Source organism: Melospiza melodia, chromosome 21 (genome assembly GCF_035770615.1).
Source record: "Melospiza melodia melodia isolate bMelMel2 chromosome 21, bMelMel2.pri, whole genome shotgun sequence".
NCBI classification, from domain to species: Eukaryota; Metazoa; Chordata; class Aves; order Passeriformes; family Passerellidae; genus Melospiza; species Melospiza melodia.
The window spans coordinates 13,898,146-13,918,639 of NC_086214.1; the positions used below are offsets into that span (position 1 = coordinate 13,898,146).

General features: G+C 41.7%; 2 protein-coding genes across 5 annotated transcripts in view; both read right to left on the minus strand.

The window, feature by feature from the left end:
* Positions 1-14,089, minus strand: part of NOS2 (nitric oxide synthase 2) — a 28,858-nt gene extending 14,769 nt beyond the window's left edge. The window contains exons 1-4 of the mRNA XM_063174191.1: positions 13,994-14,089; positions 7,301-8,548; positions 2,008-2,196; positions 615-792 (exon numbers count right to left, since the gene is read on the minus strand). Of these exons, the coding sequence (XP_063030261.1) occupies positions 615-721 (107 nt within the window). The 5' untranslated portion in view covers positions 722-792; positions 2,008-2,196; positions 7,301-8,548; positions 13,994-14,089. The remainder of the gene's footprint in view (positions 1-614; positions 793-2,007; positions 2,197-7,300; positions 8,549-13,993) is intronic.
* Positions 8,669-20,494, minus strand: part of LYRM9 (LYR motif containing 9) — a 30,005-nt gene continuing 18,179 nt past the window's right edge. For 3 of the 4 annotated variants that reach the window (XM_063174192.1, XM_063174195.1, XM_063174194.1), the window contains 3 exons: positions 17,527-17,668; positions 16,838-16,930; positions 8,669-15,817 (listed from right to left, as the gene is read on the minus strand). In XM_063174192.1, the coding sequence (XP_063030262.1) occupies positions 15,800-15,817; positions 16,838-16,930; positions 17,527-17,668 (253 nt within the window). In that variant the 3' untranslated portion in view covers positions 8,669-15,799. The remainder of the gene's footprint in view (positions 15,818-16,837; positions 16,931-17,526; positions 17,669-20,494) is intronic. The other variant, XM_063174193.1, reaches the window with a different exon arrangement.

The window sequence follows — 20,494 nt, forward strand, 5'->3', positions numbered from 1 at the left end:
AAGTCAGCACAAGGCAGCATTCTTTATGTCAGGCTTTGCTTTCAGCATCAGCAGGAGATGCTCAGTGCTGTCTCTGAAATATGTACTGAGCCCATAGCCCAGCAGTGGCAGTGGGCAGCAATCAGCAGAAAAGCCACAGTACCCCCTTCCCAGAGCGCTGTGTGGAAGGAAAGGAAGGAAGGCAAGGTATGAAACCTGAAATAAGTAACACCCTGAAGACTGAGAAATTTAAGATGCATGTGCAACTTTTTGTATGCAAGTGTTGGGTATGAACTGCATCACAGCATAACTTAATTACAGCATAAATAATCACTTTGCTATTTTTGTAGCATACGCACCTTCTGAGACTTAGAATACATGAAACCATGTTAGCACACCAAATAAATTTAAGACTACTTTTGAAAGAGAAAGCAAGATGATTTACATCCTCAATGACTGTCTGACACAAGTGTTTAATGTTCATTACCAAGTGACACCATCCAGAGACCCACAGTTCTTTGTTAATATCAGTATTTTGGAAACACATTACGGGTTTCTCCAGGACCCAAATCACTTAATATCTTCCCTTTTCAAATCAAAGATAAACTGTGAAACCATTAAAACCAGGATCTTACCCATGGATCTTCCTATTTTTCTCCACGTTGTTGTTGATATCCTTCTCCCTGGGGTACTGGCTCCTGGCAGCACGAGATTTGAACACAAACTGCCACGGGCACAGCATTTCATATGGGTTTTTTTGGTGGTTTTACTTCACTGTGCTGAAACCTTGTTTTGTGTGATGTGGGAACACTTCTAAGGACATAAAAAACCAACAAGGTCAGTTTTTACCCAAGAGGGCAACTCCCTTTAGCATCTTTCAGAAACTCGCCGGCCTAACTGATCTGATCTAACATCCTGTGTTTAAAATGAAAATTGCTCTTAGAATATTCTTGGGATAGTGATACTAAAACTAACACATTGCCAGTGTAATGTGCATCTATGTACTAATGTAAAACACTGGCAAGAGAACTTCAGATGACCCCCAGTCATGTAAAGCAGCAAATATCGGTGTCAGAGCAGACCACAAGCTTAGAAAAGGGATGTGAAGTGTTACTGTGTTCTTCACACATTAATGAAAAAATCTTGCTCATATATGAACCTAACCATTTTGCAGCATCCACCTGCCAAACAGGATTCTGAGAGGCTGAAGTCGGTAGTGTCTAAGATCTGTAGCATTTATTTCAATGTAACACATAGCATTTACATAAGGGTGTACAAAGTTTATGCTATTCATTTTAACATACATTTTCTGCTCCTTTCTGAACATAAGATGGATTTTGTGCTAGGGAAGGTGTGACAGAAGAGAAAGATCATGCCAGTAAATTGCAGGGTTAGAGAGAATTAGCCCCAGCATATGAATCTGGTTCATAACAGAAATCAAAACCTGATGTTTCCAAGAAGTTAGAGACAAAGGGAGAAAATAGACATTGTCACATATTCCTTTTGTAAATTATTTCTTATTTTGATATTTATATTACTTTTACAGTAAAAGTTAAACTTATGCTGGACTCTGAAGATACTGTCTGCTATAAAGTCACCCAAGAAGAGAAATCCATCCATCAGTGTGCAGAAACTGCAAGGTGTTAGGATTGGTTGCTACTCCAGGTGAGAGAAATAATGTGTAATAAGAATTTCTCTGCGGTTACAAAATAGGAAAAAAAAATCTAAATTATTTTTCTGTAATAAAAAATGTAGTGAGGTGCCAATTTTGTAAAGTACAGGGGGAAAGAGAGAAGAAATGGAGAGGGGGAAGAAAATAAAGAAACAAAGAAGGAAAGAAAGAAAAAAAGGGAAAAAGGGAGAACCTCAAACAAACATAAAAAAAAATACACAGGGAGAAAAAGGAGGAAAAAGGAAGAAAAGGAGGATAATGAGGAAAAATATGAAAAACAGTAACAGGAAAAAAGAAAGATAATGGCAAAAAGAAAAAATAAGAAGGAAAAACATAAAGAAAGAGAGCAGACTCACATTTCCCTTCACTGGCGCTCAGAGCAAGAAGCTGCTTTGTGTCCAGCCTCGTGGGGTTCTGTGGGTTGCACTGTCAGTGTTACCAGTTACATGCACAAACCTTTAAATCACCAGAAAGGAGGGACAAAGTTTTCAGAGCAGCTGGACAGCTTGGAACTGGAGCAGGAGACGGAGTCTGACACTTTGCTCCTAACAGAGAAAAAAAGATACCGTTTGCCATATAATTACTGCCTGTGAGAGGCAGTAAATGAATGACAGAACAACACCTGGACATGGTAGTGCTTACCGTGCTTTGTGAGAGGTGCCCCAGCCCTGCCAGGAGAGACTCCTCCCTCTCTCTCAGAGCTCCTTGCCTTCCAGCTCTCAGGCTCTGCATCCCTCCCAGGAGGCAAAAGCATTTTATAGTGCAGAGCATCTATGCAAAATAGCTCTGAGCAAGGCACGGATAGTGTAATTGGGGATTCCCCTGATTCCTGTCCTGTCCACTTGGAGAAGTGCAGGGTGTGTGCTGCTGTGTGAGCAGCGTTACACAACCCGTGTGAGGAGGGAGGCAGCTCTCAGCATCCCTCCTTCCCTCCGTGTGCTGCAGCCTTCCCTCCTGCAGGTGCTCCTGGAAAGGGCAGGGTATCACACCAAACACTGCTTGCAGCCTTGCACACAGTGTTCAAATTAAAAGAAATAAATGCTGAAGGGCTTCTTACAGCTTTCATCCCTGTGTGGTCAGTGTCCAGGCACCCTCCTGTATACCACCCATGGCTGTAGGAAGAGAGTGAGCAACTTCTAGAGAAATGTTACAGAGCTGTAGAGCTTTACAGTACAGGCCAGGAAAGCATTTAACCACGTGCTTATAACTAAGGACAGGTATTTTAAGTTTCACCTACACATACTTCCTTACTTTTTATCAAGTTTTAAAGGATCTTTATCAATAGAGTATTTGTAGAATTTCTTGCTCTCCAGAGCTCCCTGTTCTGCCTGTTGCTGCCTGGGAGATTTGTCCCTTGGTGCCTTTCCAAAGTATTGGAAATTCTGGAAGGAAACTGCAAGTTTCTGAAGTACAAACCATCCCACCATGCTGTGCGTGGGAACACCAGAGGGACAGCTGGATGAGGAAGATGGGATTGCTGAGCTGATTTTCAGTCCCAGACAACACGTGGACACGCACCTTTTACAGAACCAGGCTTCTCCCTGCAGTCTGGAAGGCAGAACCCCCTCGGGACAGGGCTGGCAGCAGCTCCCAGGGCTGTCAGGCACCTGCAGCCCACAAGTTGGGTGCCAGATAGTGCCCCAACAAGGATTTTGACCTGCCTTATTTGTTTCTGATATTATCTACAGCTATTCTAAGGAAACTGTTTACAAATTAAAGATGACTAATAAATCTGCTGAATAATGCAAATCAAATGAGGTACATTGATAACTAGGGAAAGATTTACAGTTGCTGACCAAAGATCTACAGAAATGAGGCATAAGGCAGCCAGAGAAATAAGGAAATGTGTGTTCTTTTCTCATCTGTCACTCTTTTACTGGGCAAGCTTGGGCAAGGTGTTTTCTTCTCTCTGTGTCTAGCTTGTCTATTTGAAAATGAATATTAGATGATTGTGTAAAGCATTTCTAGAGGCAAAACAAGTGCTATGCACACGTGGTCATGCATGAGATCCCCTGAATGCATCCCATCCAGGATTGCTAGAGATGAACCTCCTGATAAACAGACCTGAGTTTTCTGAGCATTCATCTGCTTGGCTTTATCAAGCCTGTGCTGCTTAGCATCCACTGCTCATGAATTTCCACAGTTGGATTTTTCTTTAATGTGGTGACTTTCTCCTCACCAGAATTAGCAGGTGAATCCCTTTGTTTAAAATATTCCAGTCATCAGGCAGATGTAATCAGCAGGCAGAAACGATGTGTGAGAACTGTGCCACTCAATGCCATGCCAGAAAATTCTGCCTTTACATTCTTCTTTTGCATTTGCTACTTTGCAACAGGGTTTAAAAATTTCTCTTTTCATCCTTTACTTTCTTATTAACCTCTTTCTTCTATAGAACATGGGGAATGTTAATGTCTAGTACTGGAAGAAAGAACATATCTTAGAAGTTTATTTGAATTCAGTGGGTTCTAAGCTTTTAGTATTCACCCTCCTTATTTCCCTGTGCTTGGAACTGCTGAAATCTAGGAAGGTCATGTAGGGATTGGATATGAAAAATGAGATTTGGGATAACCAGAGGAGGAGAAACATCTTTCCTTAGGATAATTGTTAAAAGGATTGGCTCAGGTATAGCCATTCAGGGAACTGCTTAATCACTGCAGTTGCTCAAATAGGACCTGATTTTTTACTCACTTGAAATCAATAATAAAACTCCTTTTGTATAGTAAGAACAACAAAGAACCATTCAATCCTCAGGTGGATCAGAGATTAACTAAACAAGCTCACTGGGCACTCTTTCTACAAATATTCTACAAGGCTTGGAAGGGTTTTCCTTTAGAAAAGCAATTCTGCCCATTTGAACAGACACTTCTTCCTCTGCCATATCAGAGTGCAAAAACTGGTTGCTTTCCTTGCATTAACTTTGATGAAAGAGCTGCCCTTTCAGAGCAGACTTTGACCTATTCAATGCTGTCATCTTGACTTAAATTTTGTTTTCTTTCTGAGTGTCTGATGGTTTGCAGCTTCAACAATCAGCTCTCTGCAATCTCCTTCCAAGTGAGTCACATTCTGTGTCTGATATTATAATATACATCCTATCTGCAAGATTCTGCATGAGCTCAAGCAGGCATATTCCTGAAAATATTAACAAATCAGGCTCTGGTTGTATGGTTGCTCCTCTGAGATGAGAGCATTTTGAGTCTTCAAAGAACCAGGACACTGAGGCAAAGTTGATGACAAGGAGGGCTGATCTTCCCAACTTCATGGAAAGCCAGGGAGATGTTCAACTGTCCCAACTTTTCACAGGTTATCAGTGAACTCCTTCTAACTCTCTTTCCCTAACTAATGTAACTATTGTCTAAGATGTCTCTTGCAGCAATGCTGCATGTGACAGCACAATAAATACAGTACTGCAACCCCAGTAAACACTCAGATTTGTTAGAACTATTCTCACATCTGGTGGTTTCTGACAAAGATACAGTTAATTACAATAATAACTATTGCTGTTCCCAAATATCTCCTCTCATTGACTACTGTAAGTCATCTTCTTTTACACTGGTTTGGTTTTTCATGCCCCAAAAAAATTTGTTTGGTTTGAATCTTGCCCCAAACTTTGCAATGGCAACTCTGGTTTTTTTTGGTGGTTTTTTTTTTTTTTTTTTTTGTTTGTTTGTTTGTTTGTTTGTTTGTTTGTGTTCTGATTGCTGACTATTCCTTTAAGGACTTTAAGATATTCACCATTAACTGTAGCCCCTTCTTCACTGGCTTCTTTATTATTTCAAAATGTTCCTGATAAAGTGGGGATAATAACTCTACCAAAAGCAGAATAAAAGATCCAGGCCTTGACACTTGAAAACATGCAAATAAAAGTAGGATCCCAGCCCAGTCTAGACTATTTTTCAGTTTCTGCAGATTTAAGGTATGTTTAAAGCACCAGTTTAGTGTGGAAAGTGCAATGTTTTGTTTACCATGTCCTGCTCTCCAGTGGAAGATTGACTGTCAAATGATGGCAGGGCAGGGTGGAAAATTTCTCAGTCTGACCATCTGAGGGCGAAAACGAAAGTTAAGGAGAGTGCTAAATTTGCAGAGATGTGTCAGTAAACCCATCCCTTCCTGTCTGCTCGCTGTCAGTTAGGCCAAAGTCAGACATGCAGAAAGAACAGAATTCCCTCATCAGTCACCTCTCCAAAACTCCCAGGGATGAGGAAGTGAGGGAGGACCAAAGGCAGTCAATAGCCAGACTTTGTTGTGCCTGGCTGCACGTTGGCTCGGGCAGAAGTGATTGCTGACACTCCTGACTCACCCCTAAGATCCTCAGCCACAGCTGCAGCAGCAAAGACAAAATTACAGCAAAAAATGAGCAAAAGCAATTAACGGTTGACTGGGCCTAAACCTTGGTGTCCTGCATGTGGCTGTCACAAGGTAGGCTCTGTGTCCTGCACTCCTGGACATCATTTCACTACACTGAGATGTCCCTGTGTGGAGCATAAGGAAAAGCTGGCATGTGGATCTGGAAAAAGTATAGAACAGTGTTTGGTACTTCTGCTCCTGCAATCCATGCTTTTCACAGCAGAACAGGGAAAAAAAATTACTGTGAGATTACTGTGTGCAAAAAGAGTTTTATGATTAAAAAATAACAGTGAACTACAAAGCTGCAAATGTCTTCTTTAGCAAAATCATGGTCTGAAAAAGAAACTCCAATTTCAGTCACAGAGCACTGGCTGAGGCCAGCAGAATCTCTAACCAAGGACAAGTAACAGAAGAGATTTAAATACTGGTTTTGGAAAAACAACCCATACATTTCTGGGCCAAAATGAAGAACAGAATATTGAAATATAGAAGTAATTTGAGTTCTGAATCTAAAAACTTTGGTGTTTTACTCCATAACACACAGCACTGTTGGAACAACTTCAGTAAAATGTATGTGCTTGCGTTTATTGGTAACCTCTGAGTCTCTTTTTCTTACACCTGCCTTTATCTACTCAGTTGTTTCTGCACATTCAGGTGTCACACTTTGGACAGTGTACCTTAGTCTACACAAAATCAAAGCATGCTGACCTGCTTTCCATGTTTCCTGCATGGAGACAGGGGTTTTCTCAGGTAATTTTATGGCTCTGCTTTATCTATAAATACTGTTTTACTACCTTAGTTGTTTTTAAGGACTTCTTGCTAAGCACTACAGTTGGGCCAGTCTTGCCTATGCCTGCACGACTTTCAGTGTCTGCATGAATTACGTCACATTTTCAAAACTTTTCCTGAGAGTGAAATTGCCTCCCCTCCGCTGTTCCTGACAGGGAAGTGGTGCCAGAGGGTGTGGGGTGTGAGCTTACAGCTCCTTCTCCAGCAACTATCTACCTTCCCCTACTGAAAAAGACAATTTCCATGGCACATTCTTCAGAGTATTTTTAGTCAGTTTCCATTGACTTGGAGCTGCAAGTCCAGCTCAGTTGGTTCTCATCTTCCCTCCCCTGCAAAGAGCCTGGCTCCATCTCCTCAGTGACCTGAAAGCCACTGGAAGACTGCTTCTCTTCTCCTGGCTGAACAAGCCCTGCTCCTCCAGCCTCTCCTCATGAGGCAGCACCGTGTCCCAGCCCCAAACACCTCCACTGAGCTCACTCTGTGCACTGGAGGCCCAAAGTGCACTCAGCAACTCACCAGTGAAGGATGCAGATACTCCAATGGTGCTGCTTTTCCTTCTCTCCTTTTATAGGAATTCCAGGCTAGGGACATACCATTTAGCTTGGTTTTCATTCAGTGAACAAACATGCTGCTGACTGAGACAACTCATTGTTGGCCACAGTGATAGAGAGGATGGTCTTTGAAGCTATATTTGGAATGGGGGACACCACTTGGGAGCTTGAAAAGTCACTTACTGAAAATATAAAAAAGAGATGTGGAGGAATATGTGTTGACAAGGTCAAGTTCTAGAAAGTGATGGCTTTATGGAGTGGGTTAAGTCACAGGGGTTAATCTACAATAAACTGTCCTAGTACACACATCAAAGGATTGTTACAGATTAATTAGCAGGTGCTATTATTAGCCATAACAATTTTTGTCTTAATTTCTGAACGGATAAGATGCAAAACAATTACTTCATTCAGTCTAAATGTTTCACCCAACTCTTGCAGTGAGGAGTATTTGGACCACAGCCTCCAAAGCAAGAGGAGCTGATGTAGAATGTGTATATTATTTACAGGACAGAAATAGCACCTTTTTTGGTCAAAACCATGTTCTTGCATCACCTTGTTTTTATGATGATTACTTTTGATTTAGTCATCTGAAACCTGGCAGAAGGGAAAATAAAGGGGAATTTTCTATGACTTACAACACTGTCCATTAGGCTTGGGCAGCTCAAGAGACCTCTCTGAGCAGTACAAGCTGAACACCACCATGACATTTCCTTCTTTCTTCTTGTGTACCAGCTTCAAAGACTTAATTGCAATCTGAGAATTCTCCCAAAGAACATACCTCTCCTCTTCCTAGTGGTGTTTTTGAGGACCCATAGTTTCTGTTCTTCCATGAAGTGTCAAAGTCCTTGTTCACCGTAACATCTCTGATCCCGATTTTCTCCCATGCTTTTCCTTTTGAAGTCCCATTTGTTTTCAATGAAAGAGCAAAGCTGCATGTGTGAAAGACAGATGACTGCGATGACTCCACATTCAGAAGAGAGAAATGCTTGCAGTTAATGTCTTGATTTGGTAGAATGACCATTGCAGAAAAGGTGACTTCTCAAGTCTCTGCCACCTTTTGAAAAGGATGTGAGAAACGAGAGCTTGTGCATGGTTTTGGTAGGGTCTTGTAATAAGTTCTTACCCATGATGATAATTCTGCAGGAGACACATCACCCCATTCCTGACTAACCAGCAAATTGAGTGCACCGTGGAGAAGGAAGGACCCAGGCCACTGGTGAGAGAAACAAATGAGCAGGGTATAAACCACTGCCCATCAAACCACCAGCTCATTTTTAAACAGACTGCTGGATTTAACAGTGATAAAGTTGAAAACAAGAAAAAAGGAAGGCAGTTCTTCAGCACTAAAGGCAGCAGCAGAATTTTAATATTTATTTTTCCAAAAGAGCATATAAGCATAGGAAAAGAAAGCAACTAATTACTGGACAAAAAACTTCAGAATTCTTTCTACCTTCCCCTCACATAAAGTGATGCCTTTGGGCCCAGATTCCAAGCTGATTTATGGAGAATATATTTGCCTTCAGCATCACACCCACCTCTTGAACTTGTCCACCCGGGTAACTGCAGACACTGTGTTTTGTAAAACTGAATAAACAAAACTGTTTCACTTTTAATTCTGGTAGCCATGATTGAGCACAGGCCACTCTGAGTATTCCAGGTAGTGCAAAATGGTTTAAGATGGTGAACACTACTGAAGCCATGGAGGGTACACGGGAGCCTTTGCCTTTGATTCCAGTGGCTGCAGCTCAGAACCCAAGAGCAGCATGGAAAGTAAACATCCTGATAAGCAATATCCAGACTGCCTCTGTTAGTGCAGACCAAGACAGAATTTGATAGAGAAGGAAGGCAGGATTGGTGTCTCCCATTTAACAGACAGTCCCTATGAATTCCAGAGGTTCTTACAATTGTTCCAGAGTTCTGTGGAGCAAAACTACATAATTATGTGCTGTGATTTCTTTCAGATACTTATAATATTGAAAACACTTTCAATGTAGTAAATAAATAAGGCCCTCCCCATATAGTGCAATAAAGTGAGCAGATTTTAGGTTCAGTACTGTACCCAATCTATTCCTTTCAAAGCCTCATTGTTACATCAAAGGGTTTGTGGTTCTGTTCCTCTCTCAACCAGACATGGATTGCATTCAAGTTACTTTTTATGCTAAATACCACTCATATAGTGTATATTCTTTGTATAATTACCAGCTATAGAATCTGCACCTTTGCTTATGAGGATAATGAAGTTAGAGTGCAGGGACTGGCTCTCCATCTCAAATTTCATAATAAACCCTGGATGCCTTTTCACTGCATTTAATAAATTAGAAATAACCAGACCTGGCATAGTGTCACTGTGACATCCTGCAGGCTCTATTCTGTCAGTTGGGAGCAGGATTTGGAGATCACAGTATTTTTAAACCATGTTTCTGAAACGGTTGTAAAATGATCATTACCATGTCAGTACCTCCCACCTCAGAGCCATGCCAGTAGAGAATAAGCAATTTCCTGCTGGTTGTCCCCTGAGTCTCAACCTGTCTGAGAGCTGCTGTGTACCTTTTAAAGGTCTCCTGAGCTAAGCACCTCAAAGGCAATCTGAGAATTACTTTTGAAATCTTGGCCAGAAAGCTGCAATGTATTCTGTGAGATACTTCCAGCTAGGAAAAGGACAAACTCAACAGAGCTCTTGGGGGAGAGAAAGTTCCAAGACTCAACACGTGTCTGCATTCTGTACTGTAAACTGTGGTTTAACACACCATTTCTGTGACCTCTAAAAATGGGAGGGAAAAACAGAAAATAAAAGAGAAAGCAGCCCTTGCAGTTGCAGTTGTGGAAACCAAAATACTCTATTTTTAAGCATGAAAAGTCACTCCCCAGATTGATTCAGTATAAGGAAGGTGGCTCCAAAATATACAACCTTTGCCTCTGCCCACCATCATGACACAATATTTTCCAGACTAAGTTCTGTTTGACATTTGTTTTCAGTTTTCTTTGTTCCTTGTTTCACACTAGTTGAGACACAGACCACTTTCTGTAAATGAAATGACTGCTAAGAAATTGAAGCAAGACTGAGAAAATCCCAGATCTTGCGTGATTTTATTTAATGCAGAATGTAAGTCAACCTCATCAGCCACAAGAATTTATTGTCAATTTTGCATCTCTCAAAATCCATTCTATAGAAGGGGAGAATATTAATCAAAACACCAGCAGTTTTAAACTCCTCTCAACTAGAATGAATACCAGAGACAGTGCAAAATATAAGGTGTAACACTAAAAAGATATTAAGTGCAGTGTTTTTTAAACAGATGATGCTGAACCTCAGCAGAAGGAAGCCCAAAGGTAATGATGCCACTCAGTGTGAAGTTGTGCAGCTGCAGCTGAAAGAAAATATTTTATATGGGGTAGTGATATAGCCTCAAGCTGTGCCAGGGGAGGTTCAGGTTGGACAGCAGAAGGAGTTTCTTCACAGAAAGGGTTGTCAAACATTGGCAGGAGCTGCCCAGGGAGGTTTGGAGTGCCCATCCCTGGAGGTGTCCAAGGAAGGGCTGGATGTGCTCTGGGCTAGGCACAAGGTGGGGATTGGGCACAGATTGGACTCCATGGGCTTGAAAGACTTTTGCCTGAATGATTCTGGAAGCACCCAAACCAAGCTGGCTCAGAAGCTGCTGATTAAATAAACAAAAATCAAATTAATCCTTTTCAGAATGGATTAATGCAGAACATGAAGGCAGATTCTTCTGAGGGAAAAGTCACCCAGGTTGATAGCTACAGAAGGGGTAAGTTCAGTGTCCACAGGTGAGGGCAGCAAACAGCAGTCCCAGAACTTTTCTCCTCAGACCCTACAAGTGCAGTGAGCAATGCCAGGGACCTCTCCCCAGAGACAAACACAAACACTGTTAAGCTCTAAGGTGCAAGTGACAGATGCCTCCCTCTGCTTCTAAACTTTTAAAAACCTATTTTAAAATATCAAACACAATTATGAGGAAAACAGAAAATAGTCCTCAAAGAACAGGGTTTTTTTAAAGTTAATATGTCTGCCCTGCTTAATCACAAGCTGAAAGGAGTACTTGATGACTGGGGTATACTTCAGTTAACACTATTTCATAAAACTTGGCCTGACAGAAGTATAAGAAAAATTAATCAAATAATACAAAAGTTGAAAGATGCACCAGCTGGCTCGTGCTCCAGCAGAGGCAGATCAGCTCTGAGCAGTAGGCAATGCTGCAGGAAAGGGACAGACCAAGTGGGCAGTGCAGGTCTGTGTCCAGCAGTGCTGTGGGTCAGGGACCTGCTTTAGACTGCTCTGGCCAAGACACTGCTCACCCCAAACCATCTCTGTCTTTGGGGTGACACTGAGGGACATGACACTATGGAGCATAAAGCTCTAACAACTCATTCTTACAGTTTAAGGTCAGGGACTCTCACAATGAATAGATATTATGATATTGAGTATTTAAGACTCAAAGATCTGTTGCCTGTTCAGTTTGCAGCTTATCAAAACTTTATATGAAGGCACAATTTATAATGCCACGTTAAAAGCTTTTACAAATAAGAAACTTTCCTCTAAAAAAGATATGAGAGAATATTATTTGTGTCTCCCAGAAACAGCGTGCATTCCTCTTCTTTACAGCATCACAGTAAAGATTACTTCCTTATGACATTTGAAAATGAGCCAAACACCACGGAGGAGAGATTTTTGTTTAGCATCAAGTCCTCATGCTCAAGTGTCCCTAAACAAAAAGCCTGTGACATAACCCACCACGTGAGAAAGTTTACAAAGTGCTAAAGAATGATTTAAAGAATATTTCATTACTGACAAAGGGTGCTAAGCAAGGCCTGGCCTGGGTTGTAAATATTCTATTCAGTACCCACCAGGCTCAAATGACTTTGGTGGTGAGTTACACAGTGAGTTCTCTTCACAAGAATGTGATCAGAAGTGTATTTGTCTCTGGCCACATAAAAGGTGGAATGCTATTCTGGATATTACATAAACCAGGAATTTATAATCTCATCCGTACCAAAACCTGAAATGAATAAATGAATTACAAAAATAAATAAAAGGGAAAGATTTGCACTACACAGGAAGCTTCTGCACGAGGCTCCAAGGCTGGTCATAACCAAAGTGGTCTTTACCATATCTCTGTGGACTTAAACACTAAAAATACATTGACCAACCTACTGCTACTGCTCAGTCTTTTGCCATGTTGCTTTCATATTTGTAATGTACAGATTATTCACACATAATTTCAGCTTTAGGTTTCCAAGGCTGTGAATACACAAAACAGAAAGTATAGCACCAGTGTTGGTTCTGGCCTTAGACTGGATGATGGTAAGTCTGTGAAGGGATTTAAATCATTAATTCTCTATACTTCAAGAATGTAAAGCATGATATCACTCTATTAATCAGAAGTCTCCCACTTCAAGTCTTTCCTTGTTCTAATGTTTGTCTTGCCCTTGCATAACAAGTTTCCAGCGAAACCTCACTACCTTAATCAAAAGTTGCCCGCACATAACATTTGAACTGTTATCTTCACTCAACTCCTAACTGTGGAGTATCCAGGAGAAGTTAGTGACTCAAGATGCTACTGGAACTAGCTGCAAAAGTGGTTTTGGCAGTGTTTTGGGGTTACTGCAATTACCTATCAACGGCTCATCACTTACCAGAATTGGCACAGAAATGGGTTCCTCATTGCAGTAAAAGAAACTGAAGCCTTTGAATACATTTGTTTCCTTTTACTCACATTATCCCTCGCTCTGTCAGCAGCCTCGTGAGCATCATGAGTTTTTTAAACTCTTCAAAAACAATTACAGAACACAACACAGCCTCATTTACCCACCACCTTTATGGTCAGAGATTCTGGAGGACTGAAATGGGAACACAGGTGCACCAGTGAATTTGGAGTTGCTATTTTCTCCCCAGTTGCCGCAGCAGAACCTGGGAGGACGCTGCCTTTGTCCCTGTGGGCAGTAATTGCCAGCACAGCAGCACCAAGGGAATAGGAAACAGCTCTTCAGGCTCAGCAGGGCTGGGGGGCAGAGAGGCACAGAGCTGCTCAAACACTGCTGAAGAGAACTCACTGTGTAACTCTCAGGTCAGGCAGGACAGTGAGTGATAAATCCAGACAACTCCAGGGTCAAATGACTTCTGAGCAGAAATTTTTGGAACAGTAATTTTGGTCGAAAGTACTGAAGGTCTGCGCAAAACCCCTTTCAGAGTTCTCATCTACATCTGGGTTACTATAACATCTTTGGTCTCAAATTATGCTGCTGGAGAATGGAATTTGTATAATGTTCTGAAAAGATTAAAGCCTCAGCTCTGCAGCTGAAGGACTCTTCAGTCCTCACAGAAACATGTCTGAGGTACTGGGGTTACTATTACAAGGAAGTAAATAGTTGTTAGCATCATATCTTCTCACCAGCAGGAAAATTACTTGTATATTGAGTAAATAAAGTTATCTTTGACTCTATTAAAAGCCTTTTTACTTTGAAAACCAGATTAAGTTTGTAAAAAAGTCCTTCAGACTTTTCATGCCTCCAGCTGAACCACTACTATCAAAATATTTAGTCATGAAGTCTCCTGCCTCACCAACCATGTTCCCCATCTGTACCCTACTAAAAATTGAATGCTCTATCACTTTCCAAACCCTAAAATTCACATCTACCATACCTTTGGTCTGATGTTCCCATATCCCAGCTGGCACCTCAGACATCTGGAGCTCCAGACAAGCCATAGCTGTACCTTCCAGCTCCATGGTCCTTTCCCTCTTGAACTAGCCATAAATTAAATAACAGGCATGTAAGAATTATTTAAACACTTGCAATTATCCTTTTTGTAACTGAACAAAATATTACATCTCACACTACCAAAAGTCAATTAAAGCCATAGAGGGGTGTGATCACTCCACTTTTAAAGTTCAGGAAACTGCTGTACTTCCATACATTGTTAATCCCACTAAACCTGAGAGTTTTTAATCACTATTGCAATGATACAAAATTCAGTGCATCTCTGTGCTACAGACCACACACAAAGAACAGACCTGGAGAACAGCACAGGTCACCTGTTTGCTGGTCTTGATCAGAAGCAGCACATTCAGAGAGCTTTTACCAAAAATTGCTTGAGCTTTTTTATTAGTGTTCAAGATCATACTGGATATTCCTTGTCAACTGCCAAGGTTGAAGCTTTCTGTGCTCTACCTTGCACAAAACTATTTTGAAAATTTAAACCAGAACGGCTGCAATTTCAAAAAAAAATGTACCTAGGTAAAAAGACAAGTGGCTTTCCTTACATGGAGAAACACCTACTCTGTTGAGAAAGTCCATTACCTTCCTGCTTTATCTGAAGTTAAGCAGAAGGCTGGCTCCAGCATAATACTGAGTATCATCTGGTGCAGAAAAGGACTTGAGCAGGAGAAATAAGGGGGGTAGAGAGACAAGATGAGAACAGCATTAAGGAATAGATAAAACAAAGACAACAAAAGTTAAGGGTGCATAAGGGTGATGCGAAAGACACGGGAGCAGAGAGAGGAACAGTAGTGGCGATGGCACAGGGAAGTGTAACAGAGAGCAGGAATTCCAGGAGAGGCGGGCTAGCAGAGAGAAGGAAGTTTTTTGATAGAATACGTTGTGGATTTCAGTGGCGGCCCCATTTCTGGTGCAGTCTTGCCAAACTCCCCTCGCCTCCAGCGAGCCCGGAGCTCGTCCCTGCCCCGGGACAGCGGCGCCGGGCGGCACCGCCACCTGCCGGCGGCCCGCCGCAACTGCAGCCGGACGGGCACTGCGGGCACACCGCGGGCCTGTGCCCCGCTGCCCTCCCTGGGAAACACAGCCCGGCACTGCGGGCGGGCTGCTCCACAAGGACACGGACCCACTGTTTAAAGGACATGTATTATGTGCTGCAAGGCCTTGTGAAGCCTCTGAGCTGCAGAGCATCGCACAGGGTACAGACCCAGCTGAACGGGCACAGACCCTACTCAGCTGGCACTGACCCCACTCAGCGGGCACAGACCCCACTCGGCAGCACTCTGACAACACCAACCATCCCAGCAGAGGCCGATGTGACCCAGCAGAGTGCCAGCCATAACCAGTGTCACACACACAGAGGATGAAATGCTCAGTCCCCAAATCCACGGTGTCTCATGCAAGGGCACCTTGTCCCCAGAGAACCTGCACAACAAGCGTTATCACACACTGCTAGGGTTGAGCCAGGCCTAACAGTATAATGGAATAAGTTACTCAAATGTTAGGCAAGCTTGGGATTTAACATAGAAGTTCACGATTATACAAAGCAATTTACAAAATTAAATTTCTTCAGAAATACTAATTTAGCTTCATGACATCCCAGTGAAATATAAATTATTGTATTTATATTATCCAAGACAAAACTTCAGGCAATAATTCTAATATAGCACTGTGCTTGACTGCAAGTCCTCTAAGGATGTTTACCAATGTCCTCCTTGGTTTCATCCTTCCTCTTCTACTTCTGGTCTTTATACTGAAAAAAAAAAGAATTTTTTTTTGTGGGAAAGGGCACATAACTATGTAAAAGTTCATACCAACAAGGATTTACAACTCTTCTTCATGATCCACATAAATTTATGTCCATTTTCTTTAAGTTAGATTGAAATTTGGTAGGCTTTCCCTTTGCAGTATAAAACAATAAATCAGGCACAGTTATTGACTAGATTGTACCTGCTGGGATTTGGTTACTGCTAAAATATCATAATCTGGGACTAATCTGTGTTTGCTCCTGTAACAATTCTCATTTGGATCTCATGGACTGCCAGAGAGAAGGACTTAACAGTCACTTAGTAAATTAAATCACAGATATTTAGAGAGAAAGTTGAACTTTTGACTTGTTTCTTTATGCACCGTGTTAAGGTATCACACTCCCCAGCCAGACTGAAATCCCAGGAAACACACGTAGTCACAGACTCTCAGCTGTCTGATGGAAACCATTCTCATTCTTTCATCTGAGAAACAGTCTGACAGCCCAGGGGCAGACCCACTGGGTGACAACTGTGCACTGGGGGCCCAGCATCACAGCTTGGCCACTGTGTGGTCTATCCCTGATCTCTGCAGACATGGGCAAGGTCCAAGGAAAAGCAACAGTAGTTCTGGAAGTTCATGTAAATTGTCTGAGGATAGATGCTGTTAGGAAAGCAGATGATGCATAGCAAGATGTGGCTTGCAAAATGCTGTATTTTAATTTTTTCTCCTACAACAGTGACACTAGCCACCACTGCTGATAATTAATAGAATTCTACATGGAAACAAAGACTTACACAGTGACCAACCTAAATTGTTATTGGTTCTGAAAAAAACCCACTATTAGTTTATGCTGACTAAGAGAATTTTCAAACAAAAACTGTCAATCACAGATCCCTCCTGGCTGGGTATTTCCTTTCACCCAGACACTTCAAAATCCCTGACAACAATTTGCTACTCAGAACTTGCTTTCCAATGTTTTCTTCTTTGTTCTGAAACCAAAATGCAGACAATCCCAAGCACTTACTTTATTCATCACCCAGTCAGCATCTTCAATGGCTCTTTTAATGATCTGCTGGATTCGCACAGGATCATCTTCATCAGCGTGGACTTTGAAACTCTGCAACATTCCAAGTGTCACTGACTTGTCAACACAACAGTTGTCAAAATAAAGATAGCATTGAAATCTCAGAAAAATATTTCTTGCAAATGAATGGATGGTCTAAAAAGGTAAAACTACACATTGTAACACCTGGCCATATGGAATTTTATGTTAAGTATTCTACTCCTTTCATACATCAACAACAAAAACCCCAGAGAGCTTCAATTCAGAACAACTGAAATCGCCTGGTATGTTAAAACTAGAAAGAGGACAACAAGTATGATCAAAGGCATTAAATTACTTCCATATGAAGCATAGAATATGAACAGTCAGATGAGATTTACCCGAGTGGGGGGGGGGGTATATAAATGACTGACATGCAACCAGTAGGTTCTACCATAAAATATGTGTTTATGGAGTAAGTAATGACTGTTCACTCTCTTGCCTAGCAGAATTAGAGATGAAAGCCAAGAAGAATAGGTTTCAGACTCAAAGCAAACAGAAAGAATCGGTCCTGCACTCGCTCCCACTATAACCCTTAGATGCACTAAGGTCCCCAGGCTGCAGGAGAGCCGCTGTTCTTGGCTCAGCGGCAGGGGAGCCGCGGTACGCACCTGGCGGATGGCGTGTCGGTAGTGCTGCTGGATGTGCCCGGGGGGCAGGCGGCGGCAGCAGCGCAGCAGGTACCGGTACAGCTGCACCGAGCTGCGCACCAGCTCCGCCTCCGGCAGCGGGGACATGGCCGGGCCCGCGGCTCTGCAACACACAGAGAACCGAGCACAACACCGTGAGTGTGACCGACAGCACGGAACAGGCCCGGCAGAAACTTTAGAATAAACCCCAACATGAAATGAATGAGAACTTGCTGAGGTTACGGACAGACGCGGGCTGGCTGTCACTGCTCAAGGGAGCAAAGCACAAAGCGCAGAGCTCACTCCAGAGGATCGCTCCAGACTGCCAGTGTGACTTTCGGTGAGTGCCCAAACCTGTATCACAGGCCACAGCCAGGATCCTTAATGTCCTTCAAACTGCCAGCGCTTTCCCTGAGCATCCCTAGCAGTTCATCCACATGGTGCCTTTTTAGAATGAGGATGCTTATAAAGACTACAAATGGTGCTGGAATTTAACAATATTTCCTATTTTGTCATTCTGTCAAGAATTTCAAGCCTTCAGATGGAAACAACACAGATAAACATAGGAGAAGACAGAAAGAAACATTGTTAGGTTTGAAATTTTACATGTATTGGTAACAGCAACAGGAAAAGAACAAATTTACCAAGTTTCACTTCCATAACTATATTTACATGTCGTAACAGTAAGTCCATCCAAGTCCTATAAAGTGCTAATCAAAGACTGTAAATGCCTTGTCATTTAACAGATGGTTGCCATCTGCAAAGAACTAAATTAACATTTGGAAAAAGGCACTTTTTACATCATTACTCTTAAGAATAGAGATAATAAATAAACAACTGAATAATGAAGTAGGTTCATGCCATTGTTTTAGCACCATTATGATACCTACTCATTATATGAAATAATTTTTTCCTCTTTCGTAAGTAATTTAAGTCCTTTAGCCAAATGTATTTCAGAGTACACCACGACAGCTATTACATGCCTGGGCTGTATATTTGCACAGACTCAATCTTGTTGCAGTGGGGAAAACCTCCTCTCTATGCACCTATAAATGCCCATCATAATGGGATCCAAATACCGCCAAGCTTCAAACATTCCTTTCTTGTTCTCTTCCAATGTTTTTCTCTGTAAAATATCCTTTTCTCTTTGCAGTGAAACCTATGCTGGCCATCAGCTCCATGCATTTTTGGTTGGGATTCATTTCACTTTGGCATTCAAGTTGGGGAGGTGATTACACGTCCAACAGTCAGCTGAGAGATCCCTGATTCCCCTTCAAGCAGCAGAAAGACAAGCAACTCCAAAATGTGACTCCTAACACAGACTGAATCATTCCCTGTCCTTCTCTCCATGAGAGAGAAGTTTTTATCATCCAAAACAGAAAACTGGAATATGTAGTTGGATTCAAATTGATCTGTATCCAAATTTAACTTTACATGTGTTTTTTGGGCGTGTATTTGGGCGCATATTTTTGGCTGGTAAGAATTTGTATAATTCCACTGACCCTAAGAACCCAACCCTGCATTTCACATATTCCCACTTAATACAGTGAAACATCCCAAAATTCAATACAGATCCCAAAATACACTTTGGGACCACAGCCAATTTGTGAAGTTGTTTCTAGGCTTTGATGTGTAAACTCATCATATGTCACTGTGCTCTAATTAAACCTAAGGGGTGCAATAGATTTCCTGTCACAAATGCAAAGATCCCTCACGTGCTGGGACTGTCCAGGGCAGCTTGCTCCAGCACACAGAAAAGCAGCTCTGGGAGAGAGGAAGGAACCAGTCATGGAAACATATGGATATGGAAAGATGAAGCTGATCAATGGAATTGAAAACGTTTCACCACAGATAATTAGGAATTTTCCACTGCAGTAATTTTTCATAGGAAAATGATGAGCTGTTGAATTCAAATTGTGTGACAAATACATTTGCACGGATGAATTTTTTTCATCCTTCGCTTTTCATAAATACTGGACTTTCTAAAAGGTTTGAAGATGGAAATCTTCACCGCATCTATTATCAAACTTAAATTCCTATGGGGCTCTCATATTCAAATTAAAAAAACAAACTACCTGAGTTCCAACAGATTCACAGCTCCAAAAATGCTTCAAATGCTGTGATATGGGCAAGTTTCACAGGGAAGTTTATCACAAAAGATCTATGTTTTTCTTAGGATGTAACTTCATCCATTGAAAACTTCACTGGAAATCTACCACAGCACATGGAAAACTTCATGGCTGTTTTTAAAGTGGCTGTTTAATAATAAATAATCTCATGACCTGCCCATTGTTGAGTTCTAAGATGCTGGTGCCCTGTACAAGCACACCTCAACAGGGACTAGACCTTGACAACAGGTAATGCTACCCTCTGCTCTTGTGCACCCTGATGCACTGGGGAATCTGCACAGCCTCTACTGTGATTTGCTCCTTCCTCGGCACAAAGAGGACAATGAAGCACAGTGAGAATCTGCACTGTTGCCTTTTGTTCTGAAAACATCTCCCCTCGAATCCCACAAATGTTACCAATTTTATCTGCCACGCAAAAACCCTCAACCTCATAAAATCTGGCTATAATCCTGACTAATAATGTAAATCTCCCTCTGATAACTTAAATATCGTGCACAGCACAACAAACAAACTATGTACACCAAGAACTGTTGAGTCAGAAATAAAATAATCCGCTAATTGTGCTTTTCTGGAATGGATGACTGTATAATGTCCTAATCAGAAGGCTGAAATCACATTTGCATTTAGATAAAGCCCTGTTCACAAAGAGACAAGTATAAAAGGAGACACTGAGACTATTGTGGCATTTCTCTGCATTGCATAATCATTTATATTCCTGATAATGATATTCAGATAGTGAAGCAAAGGCTGACTAAAGCCAATTAATCTTCACTCTGCATTAGCAGGTTTGGCAATTGACCCTGTGCACAGCAGAACCCTGA